Below are 14,477 nucleotides of genomic sequence, written 5' to 3'. Positions count from 1 at the left end.
AAATTTTGAAAGACTAATATAACAAACGTAAACATGGCATATTAAATGCAAATGAAAAAAAAACTCATGTTGGGCAAGTCTGTGCCCATTGAGGTCTGGAAACCGGCTACCTTTGTTTCTCCATTTAAATAAATCAGAAGCCAATTGAAATATTGGCTTGATTATAAAAACAAATAAATATATCAAACCCATCTCCAAAATCAACTGGTACTAGCAGTCTCGATGTTTAAGAATTGTTTTTGTTGTGGACAGTTTTTATCATACAGTATGAAGATCGGGGCAAGAAAAGACACACCTTTACATTGCATTCCAGACCACCTGAGTGATGACATTGTGCCACCACTGCAGACATTGCATTTGTCCAAAGAGGATGCAACAGCATGTACAAGAATATGCTGACACTGGAAAAAAAAATTAAGAGAATTGCCATTAACAAACAGTACATTACTGTTCTATTCCAATTACACTGGGGAGAACAAGTATTTGATACACTGACGATTTTGCAGGTTTTCCCCACTTACAAACCATGTAGAGGTCTGTCATTTTTATCATAGGTACTCTTCAACTGTGAGTGACGAAATCTAAAACAAAAATCCAGAAAATCACATTGTATAATTTAAGTAATAGATTTGCATTTTATTGCATGACATAAGTATTTGATACATCAGAAAAGCAGAACCTAATATTTGGTACAGAAACCTGTTTCTGTAGTTCTTGACCAGGTTTGCACACACTGCAGCAGGGATTTTGTCCCACTCCTCCATACAGGTTGGAGTCTGTTTGTTTGATTGAGTGTGTGGATAGGTGTCGTTTATACAGGTAACAAGTTCAAATAGGTGCAGTAAATACAGGTAATGAGTGGAGAACAGGAGGGCTTCTTAAAGAAAAACGAACATGCCTGTGAGAGACGGAATTCTTACTGGTTGGTAGGTGATCAAATACTTATGTCATGCAATAAAATGCAAATTAATTAATTAAAAATCTTACAATGTGATTTTCTGGATTTTTGTTGAAGTGTACCTATGATAAAAATGACAGACCTCTACATGCTTTGTAAGCAGGACAACCTGCACAATCGGCAGTGTATCAAATACTTTCTCCCCACTGTACATTGGGCATATACCACAACCATCATGCATGGTTGATTACAAGAACATTGACAATATCCAAAGTCTTACATTATATAAACAGCTCTAGTTCCAGTATATTTAATGATTGAAATGAAATAAAAAAGCACCTCTTCAGTGTTCTCGGTCTCTGTAGTAACGGACATTTCTTGGACATGGATTTGCTATGAAGAGAAAGAAGACATTTAAAATCATTAGCCCAATAGTATTATAATATCAAACTAGACTCAAACGGTTTAACTAAACGGTTTAACACAGGCAATATTTCACAAACCCCAGAGATGCATTAATGCTCTATTAAATTGGTTACCAAACACAATGAGGGCAGTAAAAAGCAATGTGACGTCATACCCATGGTATACAGTCTCACAAACCAGGTAGGTGGAATCATGAATACCTATTGGCTGATAGCCAATATATATGGGACCGTATACCATGGCTATGATATCACTTTAATTCTCTAATTGCATTGGGAACTATTTCAGTAGAGCAACAAGGCCCAGCAGAGGTTTATGGTGTATTGCCAACATATTCCATGAAGCATTGTGCCTAAAAACAGCTCTTAGTTTTGGTATATTGGGCATATACCACACCCCTCATGCCTGGTTGATTACATGAACATTGACAATATCCAAAGTCTTACATTATATAAACAGCTCTAGTTCCAGTATATTTAATGATTGAAATGAAATAAAAAAAGCACCTCTTCAGTGTTCTCGGTCTCTGTAGTAACGGACATTTCTTGGACATGGATTTGCTATGAAGAGAAAGAAGACATTTAAAATCATTAGCCCAATAGTATTATAATATCAAACTAGACTCAAACGGTTTAACTAATCACAAACACTAGAACGTCTCCATAAGACATTACGTCCTCCTACACCAGTATTAGATCATAAACACACACACACTCCATAAAAATTGAAAACAGTTCAAAGTGGAATTAAACAGTCTCCATATGGCATGCTGTCCTCGTACACCAGTATAAGATCATATACACACACACACACTCCTCAACACATGTAAACCGTTCATACTGAACATTTATGTTTGAAAGTTCCCTTTAAGGCATGGCATCCACATATAGAAGCACAGAGAAACAAATCCACGTCACCATTAAAACCATGAAGAATATTAATAATAGGAAGCACTCAAATATTTTGATGTCAGCACATCTGGCAAGGGTAAGTTACTGAATTGCCTTTCCAATTTAAGATCTTACTCAAAGATTTCAATTGTCTAAGCCAGGTGGTTTGTATATTGGATGCTGATTGTCCGACTGCCGTGATACGTGGAGGCAATAAATCGGGGGGAGGGGGGTGTTATATGACCAATATACCTCGGCTAAAAGCGGTTCTTAGGCACGATCAAACACAGAGTGCCAGGACACAGGCAATATTTCACAAACCCCAGAGATGCATTAATGCTCTATTAAATTGGTTACCAAACACAATGAGGGCAGTAAAAAGCAATGTGACGTCATACCCATGGTATACAGTCTCACAAACCAGGTAGGTGGAATCATGAATACCTATTGGCTGATAGCCAATATATATGGGACCGTATACCATGGCTATGATATCACTTTAATTCTCTAATTGCATTGGGAACTATTTCAGTAGAGCAACAAGGCCCAGCAGAGGTTTATGGTGTATTGCCAACATATTCCATGAAGCATTGTGCCTAAAAACAGCTCTTAGTTTTGGTATATTGGGCATATACCACACCCCTCATGCCTGGTTGATTACATGAACATTGACAATATCCAAAGTCTTACATTATATAAACAGCTCTAGTTCCAGTATATTTAATGATTGAAATGAAATAAAAAAAGCACCTCTTCAGTGTTCTCGGTCTCTGTAGTAACGGACATTTCTTGGACATGGATTTGCTATGAAGAGAAAGAAGACATTTAAAATCATTAGCCCAATAGTATTATAATATCAAACTAGACTCAAACGGTTTAACTAATCACAAACACTAGAACGTCTCCATAAGACATTACGTCCTCCTACACCAGTATTAGATCATAAACACACACACACTCCATAAAAATTGAAAACAGTTCAAAGTGGAATTAAACAGTCTCCATATGGCATGCTGTCCTCGTACACCAGTATAAGATCATATACACACACACACACTCCTCAACACATGTAAACCGTTCATACTGAACATTTATGTTTGAAAGTTCCCTTTAAGGCATGGCATCCACATATAGAAGCACAGAGAAACAAATCCACGTCACCATTAAAACCATGAAGAATATTAATAATAGGAAGCACTCAAATATTTTGATGTCAGCACATCTGGCAAGGGTAAGTTACTGAATTGCCTTTCCAATTTAAGATCTTACTCAAAGATTTCAATTGTCTAAGCCAGGTGGTTTGTATATTGGATGCTGATTGTCCGACTGCCGTGATACGTGGAGGCAATAAATCGGGGGGAGGGGGGTGTTATATGACCAATATACCTCGGCTAAAAGCGGTTCTTAGGCACGATCAAACACAGAGTGCCAGGACACAGGCAATATTTCACAAACCCCAGAGATGCATTAATGCTCTATTAAATTGGTTACCAAACACAATGAGGGCAGTAAAAAGCAATGTGACGTCATACCCATGGTATACAGTCTCACAAACCAGGTAGGTGGAATCATGAATACCTATTGGCTGATAGCCAATATATATGGGACCGTATACCATGGCTATGATATCACTTTAATTCTCTAATTGCATTGGGAACTATTTCAGTAGAGCAACAAGGCCCAGCAAAGGTTTATGGTGTATTGCCAACATATTCCATGAAGCATTGTGCCTAAAAACAGCTCTTAGTTTTGGTATATTGGGCATATACCACACCCCTCATGCCTGGTTGATTACATGAACATTGACAATATCCAAAGTCTTACATTATATAAACAGCTCTAGTTCCAGTATATTTAATGATTGAAATGAAATAAAAAAAGCACCTCTTCAGTGTTCTCGGTCTCTGTAGTAACGGACATTTCTTGGACATGGATTTGCTATGAAGAGAAAGAAGACATTTAAAATCATTAGCCCAATAGTATTATAATATCAAACTAGACTCAAACGGTTTAACTAATCACAAACACTAGAACGTCTCCATAAGACATTACGTCCTCCTACACCAGTATTAGATCATAAACACACACACACTCCATAAAAATTGAAAACAGTTCAAAGTGGAATTAAACAGTCTCCATATGGCATGCTGTCCTCGTACACCAGTATAAGATCATATACACACACACACACTCCTCAACACATGTAAACCGTTCATACTGAACATTTATGTTTGAAAGTTCCCTTTAAGGCATGGCATCCACATATAGAAGCACAGAGAAACAAATCCACGTCACCATTAAAACCATGAAGAATATTAATAATAGGAAGCACTCAAATATTTTGATGTCAGCACATCTGGCAAGGGTAAGTTACTGAATTGCCTTTCCAATTTAAGATCTTACTCAAAGATTTCAATTGTCTAAGCCAGGTGGTTTGTATATTGGATGCTGATTGTCCGACTGCCGTGATACGTGGAGGCAATAAATCGGGGGGAGGGGGGTGTTATATGACCAATATACCTCGGCTAAAAGCGGTTCTTAGGCACGATCAAACACAGAGTGCCAGGACACAGGAAATATTTCACAAACCCCAGAGATGCATTAATGCTCTATTAAATTGGTTACCAAACACAATGAGGGCAGTAAAAAGCAATGTGACGTCATACCCATGGTATACAGTCTCACAAAGCAGGTAGGTGGAATCATGAATACCTATTGGCTGATAGCCATGGTATACGGTCCCATATATATTGGCTATGATATCACTTTAATTCTCTAATTGCATTGGGAACTATTTCAGTAGAGCAACAAGGCCCAGCAGAGGTTTATGGTGTATTGCCAACATATTCCATGAAGCATTGTGCCTAAAAACAGCTCTTAGTTTTGGTATATTGGGCATATACCACACCCCTCATGCCTGGTTGATTACATGAACATTGACAATATCCAAAGTATTTAATGATTTAGATGTTAGGGCACCGGGTAATTGTATCACACAGTACACCTAAATGGATGCATCGTAATTCGTAATATTCCTCCACTAATTTCTTGAAGTGTTTCCCTTAAATTTTTTACTCGTCTGTTTATACAACAAAGAGTTGTCAGTTTGTTTTTTTTCAACTTGTTTTGAAAGGAATAATTTGTATGTTGTGCAAATCTAATGGCAAAGACTACAATTACATTTTCATTCCAGGTTGTTACACAAAATGTATATGTCCAAGAGTTTTGTATACTTAGTGTTGGCAAGCCACTGTATCTTAGATTATGCTTCAAAGAACATTAGAATTTACCTTATTTCGCCACGGCCAGTCCGAGTCACCATAATCATAGGAAATTTCCTCTCCAGGTTTTATGTCGGACGTTGCAAATAAACAGAGATGGGGCTTCCCTCCAACTGTTAGCCTTTTCATTTTGCTGTTCGGATTGATATGGTCATCGTTGACAAATCTGGCAAGTGATTCAGTGTTTGCTGCATCAATACTAGACAAATAGAAAAATATTTCTTAGGCTTTTTGCTAAACCAACTATTCTATTAGCCTACATTATCACTGTACAAATATACACTTTCCAGTGATAAATGCTGTCATGTTCACAATTAAATATACCAAAAGACTGCATTTTAAACCTATATTTTAGATGCAAGTAATTTATGTTTGCAGCCAATACAACTACAGATATTATGTCACTCCTCCAGTGCCCGCCCTATTCAGACATCTGGATAACTACCCTGCTAAAATCATGCACATGCAAAACCTTCTTGCAATCTCCGGAGGTTGAACCCCCATGGGGAGAACCAAATTAAACATTATTACTTTGACAATAATTAATGGGAGCTTTGAATGACTACCAAACAATCTACCAGTATATGCAGGGCAATTAAAATGTCACTGTGCAAACATTTTTGAACAGACATGCCTCTTTAACAACACTAGCTTTGGTTCCAATCCAAGTTCAGTGCAGATTTCCATAATCCAGGGTGGTGAATCTGATTACATAATATAGTTTTTTGGCAACGCCCCCCCAATGTTTGGCATGGGGCTACCTCTATAGCTTTCGACAATCATTGCCCATGCCACTTTAATAGTACCAAAAATTATAGGTATGTAGTTCTTGCTTCAGAAAGTTAAGACTTTCATAATGTTACAAAGTCAGAACCAGACTTACCACCACAGTTTCCCATTGAAACTTAGGTCAAACATGAAAACATTAAGGGCATCACTGTATTGTATTCTTCTTCTTTTGCTCTCATCAAATGTAATAAAGTCCCCTCTGTATTCCAGCAGGAAGTCTCCTTTTCCAAAGTAGCTATTGCTGAATACTCCATGACCTACACAGGAGAAAAAAGTAGTTAACATTCATTCATATACTATATTCTACTGTGCTCTACTGTTGATGTCTATGACTAGCATAGGTGTGTTATGATCTGGAACAAAATGTGTGTTAGCACGGTGCTCCTATTTCTTCACCAGTTTGTATTAGAACGAGGACAAGGACATAATGACCAGCATATACTGTGAAAAAGGCTGTGTTTCCATATTAATGCCCATGGTTTTGGAACAGGATGTCCAACAAGCTCACATAGGTGTGATGGTCAGGTGTCCACATACTTTTGGCTATATAGTGCATGTGGACTGGATTTTGTGAATTTGGCTAGTTCAGCCACAACCATTGATTACAGGTGAATTTAATTGAGCACACAGCTATGAAATCTCCATTTACAGTTCATCAGTATCCCACCCTGCTAAAGGGTGCTAATACCAATCAACTTTCAGTGCTGTTTTAGTGAAGCTGAAATGTCTAGGAGAAAACACAGCAGAGCCATGTTTTTAATGCCATATTGCCCAGCCCTACCTCACTGTGCCAAAAATAGAGCGTGTTTGACATTTCAGATAACTATTTTGAGATTACCCAAATATAAACTGTTCTTGTTGAAATGTAAATGTCAATAAACAGGTTTTTAGAACACAATTTTATCCCTGCATTTTAATGCAGAATCCTGTGTTACCGAGACCTCTGCCCCCTATACATTTCAGTGTTTTGTTCAGATGTAGTAAGCATGGTCATAAGTCAAAATGAAAGACTGTAAAACTCACCTTTGAAGGGGTTAATGAACTTCTTTAGAAAACCAACTTTGTCCAGTGAATTGGAAATATAATATAGTGCATCTTGTTCAGGATTTCTGCCCCTTCCTCCTCTCCTTTCTTTGAGGCTCATTGTTGTTTATATGTTCCTAATCAATGAAAAGCAAATGCTACCATTAATTATGGATTCAAAAACATATACATTCAAAACATATAAACAAGAGAATATTAGAGATATGACCAATCAACATCACATACAATGCTTAGGCTGCCACCGTTTAAACTACATTTACAAAATACCCAACCTCACATGGCTAACAAATAAAAAAAAATAAAAAACACACCATACTAGACAGTCAGCCAGAATTGCTAACGTTACAGCACTCTCCATTCTGACCGGAAGATGTTGCAAACTCGTATGGCTCAAGTAAAAAGATCCTGTCAGAATTCTGTGCCTCAGTGTATGCATGCCTCCTATTCTAATCTTGCAGAATTGATGACGTGCTGCCGCAAAATGCAAGTTGGGTTTATCAGAGTTACTTGAATCGTGAGAGCCCTAATTTCATATTGAATAAACGTATTCATGTTATCAATCAACGGGATTAACCTCCAAAAAGATGAATACGTAGACGCTAAATATTTTAACCATAGTCACTGTATGATGCTGGTTAGCTGCATAATTGCATAATGCAAAGCACCAATCTGCTCGCGTATATGTTATTGTACTTGCTGCGTTATGAGGGGTGGATAATGCATTTAACAGGCCTAGGGAAGCTACTGATATGACTTTCAAAGTCACTTAATGCCTGAACAGTGCCTCAAAATAACACCCATAGGCAAATGATCATTACCACAACAATGCTTTCTGTTGTCGAGCGCTGATATTAAAGACCTATTCACCAATATTGCAGTGTCATGGATAGATCACCTAATGTTTGTCAAGGGTTATGATAATGTAAGTCTTCCTTAAGTTATCCCACATTTAATTTAATAGTTGCTATTACTACAATATATTAATGTACGTATCAAATGTATTATTTTATTTCCTTTTGCTGAAATGCCTGCATAAACACAAATACTTTGGGATTGCAATAGTTAACTTAAGGTCCATAAACTTACACTGCATTAAATATATTAGAACCCCGACATTCAGACTTATAGACGTATTTATAGGCATTCAGACATATTCAACTATGTAAATCTGTCTTAAGTTCACATTCCTAGCAGTATCATACAAGCAAAAAAGGATACAAAATATCCTCTTTAAACAGCAAATCTCATAATAGATTTATAGCTTATTTATATCATGTTAAACTCATGCGCTACACTGTACTGGATGCATAATAGTTTTTAGCCTCAAAATCATAATACCTTTCTTAACAAAACAAAGTAAATTATTTTTACTATATACATAACCATTTGAAAGGGAAATGTGGAGATTAAATGGAAATTACTTAATTCTAGTCTAATTGAAGCATTAAATGTAACATTTTCATCCTTAGTAATGCCAAGATCTGATGTCTCCCATGGTAGGTTCATCTCTTTTTCTCTACTTCTGATCACCAGCTTTCAAATTCAAAACAATTTTAACAATATGTTGACCTGGGACCTCAAACTTACTGCCCAGATAGAAAACATTACTTAGCTAATCATAGTCCAAACTAGTAATCACTAGAAGTGTGAAACTGGTCTAGTATATAAACTAGTCATATTTTAATGCAATGTGTCATGAGACAGGCATCACAAAAATGTTACACCTTTTATTTTTCTAAATTTCAGACAATAGTATAAAACAAAAATTGCAAGATTTAAAGCGAGCAAAAAGATAAACCCTCATGATGTACTGACATTGAGAGCACCCGATGTTCACAAATTCATGAAACTATTAGCATTTCTTTCAAACAAAAACTGCACAAGCTTGTGAAAACACAAAACAAGTGAAAGACCTTATGTATTGCATAACATACCTTAACAAGGGTCTCTAAATCAGCTCCAGAGCAACTGTCCTGGTTGTTGTCATTCCAACCCCATGTATATGCAGCCACATTCAGTTACTAACCGTATAAATATTTCTTCACTTGTGAAATACAAAGTCTAAATATTTCTTCACTTATGAAATACCAAGTCAATCATCTGACCAAATGTGCTGCGTTTACATCACAACCCAACATACAGGGTTATTTGAACCCAACTGTAATAGTGAACTATGAGTGATGAAAGACAGTTCTCCAACTCAATATCAATTGTGGCTTTAGTATGGGGCTACTCAGCCACAACAGGTAGACCTATCAATGTACTTGCCACTCGTTCCCCTTGTTCTTACTATTAGACCGCACAGGACCCCCGCAGTTGAGCAACAACGCCTGAATGCCTTTTTAACATGTGTTAAAAAGGCCTTCACTATTTAACACAGAGTCAAACTTACCCAGCCACTATGCCTAAATAAAATTACAAAATACATCGGCCAAGTGTTTTGACAATACACTATATTCATATTATATTACTATTACTCACCTATTTGGGTGAATGAGGGATACATCAGTCAAATTATCAGATCATGACAAGAGGAACACTTGTCATTCCTCAAACACGGCCAAACACAAAGCCATGTATTGGCTTTTTATACAGTTTCTAAACAACACTAAAAGCGAAATCATTTTGAGAGAAGAAACTGCTGGCACTTCAGAGCCCATTGAATGTCCATCATTACATTCGCTAACGTTAGCTTGAAACAATTACTTAACTTACCGCTAACAAGCAGACGACAACAATTAACTCACGTTTCGGACAGAAATACGATATTAACAAATGTTTTAAGCACATGCAAAAAAAAAAAAAATTAGCCAGACTACAAAAACACTCAGGACTGACTATAAAACTGCGAGACACTCCAACAATAACATCAACGCAAGTTTAATCTCAGTAGTATTAACCCATTAGCCTGCTTGAACAACAGAACAGGAGAAGTACAGTACATAATTACCAAGCTACAAGTACTATAGCAGTCATTACTCTACCCTGTTCACGTTTGTGTTTAAACTGCACATTTTATATATTTTAGCTATAAAATTGTAAACTAAATAATACATTTGATCAATTGTGTGAATAGAAAAATTACTTACCTATTTAGTAGTGAAGATAACCATTAGAAAAGTCCTCTTCGCGTCGCGGTTTCTTTCAGGTGATGTCTTCTGAGGTAAAATAAACTTCAGCATAACTTGGCGGGGTTTCACTAGCTATAGGCTCGCGACATAGAAAGTTGATAGTTTGCCGCCAGAATGCGGTGACTCACAGCCGCAACCGCGAATCAACGATCGTCCCCGTTATTGACAGAAGCAGTAGCCAATCGGTGATCAGACATGCATACAACCCATGAGCCAATGAAAAAAAATCGTATCAAGCTGCACTACCAACAACCAGACATAGGGGGAGTATGGGCTGTGTGTGATACACAACAAAACCAGGTCTTTATGGTATATTAGGACATGAGTTAAAAAAGCAGGACATAGTTAATAACAATGAAATAAGTACTTCTACAGTGCCCGACTTATGGGGACATTGAAAATGTCCTCATAAACCAAAATGTCCTCATAGTGCTGGTGAGATTTCAGGTCAAATGTCCCCCTATACCATATAAACAAGAACACACACACACACACACACACATGCACACACACACGCACGCGCATGCACACACACAGAGACACACACACACACACACACACACACACACACACACCTGCATATGAACAGATGAGAATGCACATAAACATACACTCATACATGCACATAATTACATGAAGGAATGAACACACGTGCACGTAAATACATGAATAAACGAACAAACATACACACGCACACAAACCGATCCCCTCATAACATCCGTCCCCTTCAAATGAGTCTGTGTGGCTCTACGCCAAGGGCTTATTAATCAAAATGGGAGAACAGGGACAGAGTGAGTGGGGCGGGGGGGGGGGGGGGGGGGGGGGGGGGGGGGGGCGAGAGATGGGAAGGGTGAGGGATGTGACAGAAAGCCAAACTGTATGTCATATAGGTATTTGCTTTCTCCAATAACAGGAGCTCTGGCATGATCCTATCATTTGTATTGTATAGATGTGCTCTCTCCCTGCATTAGATACGGTATGAAACACAATGGGGGGAAAAGTGTCCTGACCGAACAACCAGGAGCCTCAATATATATGTAAATGTGTCCTCTTACAAGCACAAAATGGAAATTGGAGAAAAATGGCTCCGTTATTTTCTCAGGTTAAGGCAATGGCATTTTTGACCAGGTGCTTTGTTTAGTTCAAATGGAAATGTATTGATCATTAAGTTCTAATGTATAGGTGGCTGGCTGTAAAAACAACCTATTTCCATAGCCCAAAATAAGACATATTGAAGTCAGACCTTTGGTAATTATATAAATGAATGGTGTAATCCCATTGTGTGGCGTTAGTTCCGTAGTTATATGCCACGCTGCTTTGCTTTACCTGTTTAGCAGCACTGGGGCCTACTAGGTTAAATGGTATGATGAAATGAGCATCGTTTGCATCACTCCCCTCGCAATCAAAATTAAATATGGATGTCATCATACACGAGTACACCTTCCCATCTGCAGCAGCAAGCTAGCTGCCCAATCGCAAGGATGATTAACTAAACTAACAGGTGTGAAACACGGACAGGTTTGCATGATTATCAAGACATATGTAAACCATGTTTGGTTTTGATTTGGAAAGGGGCTGAAGCATCCAACAAATGGATTTAATACTTTCTTGGCAACTGCTCAGCCATGCAAACAGCACCCATTCCATTACAACAATTTCCCGGGAAACAGCCTTTCCAAATCATAGCGCACAACGCACCCTGCTAAAACAGGAATCGGGTACACATCTCGTTCATTTCCTTTGAAAATCCCTAAGAGGGAACATTACGGCTTACATGACTGTACTTTAAGTAATTATAACTGTATACGTGATAGCAAGCTTTGTGGTGCTACAGTACTTATATTCAGATATATTGACCAAAAATATAAACAACATTTTCAAGGATGGAAATAAATGAATTAACTAAATATTTGACACAGCATGTACAGTTTTAGCCCCTTCATTCATAATGTATATCTGTATACCCAGTTATAAGAAATATTTAAATTAGGGTCTATGAAAGTATTTCATAATGCGAGTTATTTGAATGGTAACCAAGGAAGTAAGTATAGAATATTGTTCGATTGTTGCATGTTCGTCCAGTGTAAATATCTCTCGGTTTCCAATAAAAGTGCAACATTCATAATGCATCATTAACTCTACAGCTTATTTTATGCAGAAATCACGATTTCAGAAATCAAATAACTACGTTTGGACATTGTGTGGACATTATTGGTTATTAAGACTTTTTTGTAAATTAAGTGCAAATTAAGAGTTCAGTAAAAATAAAAAGCATATACATTTGTTATGCTGTATAAAACAGATGAAACAGATATTGGTTTAATCTAACATTCAGTCTTAGTTGTTCTCCATATTCTTAAAAACAAAATATCTCCAAAGTGTGCCGTTCGTTAACAAGTTACTTCTCACTAAGTGCCCAGCACCGTCTTTAATTAAAGTCTGTTGTATTACTAACTGGATACAAACTCAGTAGAAAACAGGGCAAGTCTGTTTCATCTGTCTTGGCATATTTTTGAGCAAAGATTTTTTTTCCACAATTTTCCGCTTGCTGAATGCATGTTCTCCACCTGCAACTGTCACTGAGTGAAGATTATACACAGCCCAATACAAACATCCCCAAAAAGGCTGTCGAGCTGCATCATAGATGGCATTCAGGAGGTCAAGGGTTATACGCCGTCTTGAAATGCATTTGGATAACTATGCTCACCTCCAGTATCCTCAGATTCAGCAAATGGTGCTTCACTTGTATCACATTCTGGAAATTTTTTATCTGAAGAATCATAATTACATTAATTCCAAAACATACTTTGTGATATAAACCTCTTTCCGGTGTGGTTATAAGCATCAAAACGGTGTATATATTGTGTAATAACCCTCCAAACTGACCTTTTTAGAACTAGTTATAACGGAACGTATCACCCTGTTGTTGGTTTTCAGCATAGACGACGTTGTGTAACTAGCTAACTATGAAATATACAGCTAACGTTATTGCAAGCGAGTGTCTGCCGCTACCTCATGTGTACCGTTGTTGCTGCCCTCTCAAATCCTTGGTTTTAGTGGTGAATAAATGGGTTAACAGTACTTTCCCAAAATTGTGTTGGTTTACGATAGCCTTTTTTCCCCTGTGCACCAGATTTATACTGGTCCCCGCAAACCGTTGATTCAAACCACCTGTTCTGTCCTGTCAAACAAACTCACACTGCACAATACTTTTTACAGTGGGAACAGGCAGCTGTAGCAGCCCATTTATTCGAGTGGGCTGGAGGGGGCCCAGAGAGGTATACCATTAGATTTAGAGTGAATGCTATATTCATCAGCAACTGCATTATTTTGAGTTAAAATATTTATTAAAAACTAATACATGAAAATCCACACAACAATGGGCCACCACCAAGCCATGGGCCTCATTACAGTACTGAATGTCTGACTCAATTTATGACGAGTTGATGGCTCCCAGCAAACACCTGAGGTTTTACGTATGTCCCGGATACAAAGTCTGACGTTCCTAGGACACCCTAACAACATTTGTTTCGAAGATTTGAAACTTGCAAATAAAATGATTCCCAGTGTAAGACACTGAAATAAGATCTTGTTATTGTAGGCCTCCTGCACTGTGCCTTAGCCTTAATGTTTTCTTCAACACACACTTCAATTCTTCCAGTGCTCTGTGCTCTGAACTTGTGAACTGTTGTCTGCAAAGGAAATCCTGTAAATCCCCCAAGACAATGACAAGCATCTGTAAGCAGACAAGCAAAGCCTGAACACAATGCAATAGAAAAGCTTATTGTCGCATAACGCTTAATGTCCCGTGGCATTTTATTGAGCGCTTAATTAACAAACGCTCACAGTAGAGCAGTTTTACGGTAGTGACCAGTCCCTAGTTAACCCATCCTTTTTCAGAACTTTTCAATGGTTCCACAACTACTGTCAGGCACTCCACTTGACCAGGGCCAAGAAGGTTCCGGTCAAACGTGGGGCCCTATAAAGGGGGCCATTTGGGACCTTTTCTTAATATGCA

The 14,477-nt window shown here is 37.8% G+C and overlaps 1 protein-coding gene across 2 annotated transcripts; it reads right to left on the bottom strand.

The window, feature by feature from the left end:
- Positions 1 to 86: 86 nt before the first annotated feature.
- LOC117594819 (histone-lysine N-methyltransferase, H3 lysine-36 specific-like) lies at positions 87 to 10,955 on the bottom strand. 2 transcript variants are annotated; one of them, XM_034293919.1, is made up of 9 exons: positions 9,263 to 10,955; positions 7,308 to 7,444; positions 6,379 to 6,541; positions 5,505 to 5,694; positions 4,099 to 4,152; positions 2,965 to 3,018; positions 1,831 to 1,884; positions 1,238 to 1,291; positions 87 to 401 (listed from the first exon to the last, which is right to left on the bottom strand). In XM_034293919.1, exons 2-9 carry the CDS (start codon positions 7,426 to 7,428, stop codon positions 201 to 203), a joined length of 891 nt encoding a protein of 296 aa, XP_034149810.1. In that variant the 5' UTR covers positions 7,429 to 7,444; positions 9,263 to 10,955; the 3' UTR covers positions 87 to 200. The 2 variants fall into 2 exon arrangements, with proteins under 2 accessions (XP_034149810.1, XP_034149811.1); XM_034293920.1 differs by having other exon boundaries at positions 10,418 to 10,955.
- Between the last annotated feature and the right edge of the window lie 3,522 nt (positions 10,956 to 14,477).

Source organism: Esox lucius, chromosome 8 (assembly GCF_011004845.1).
Source record: "Esox lucius isolate fEsoLuc1 chromosome 8, fEsoLuc1.pri, whole genome shotgun sequence".
In the NCBI taxonomy this organism is placed as follows: domain Eukaryota; kingdom Metazoa; phylum Chordata; class Actinopteri; order Esociformes; family Esocidae; genus Esox; species Esox lucius.
Note: the sequence above shows the minus strand (reverse complement) of the source record. Positions and strands in the feature narration are given on the sequence as shown.

What these genes read in the sequence shown, in the direction of transcription:
- LOC117594819 (XM_034293919.1), bottom strand. Translation starts at nt 7,428, where the DNA reads ATGAGCCTCAAAGAAAGGAGAGGAGGAAGGGGCAGAAATCCTGAACAA. An exon ending in ACTGGCCGTGGCGAAATAAG is followed by an intron (nt 4,153 to 5,504) that starts GTAAATTCTAAT and finishes TTCTCTTCATAG; the next exon opens with CAAATCCATGTCCAAGAAAT. An exon ending in AGACCGAGAACACTGAAGAG is followed by an intron (nt 1,885 to 2,964) that starts GTGCTTTTTTTA and finishes TTCTCTTCATAG; the next exon opens with CAAATCCATGTCCAAGAAAT.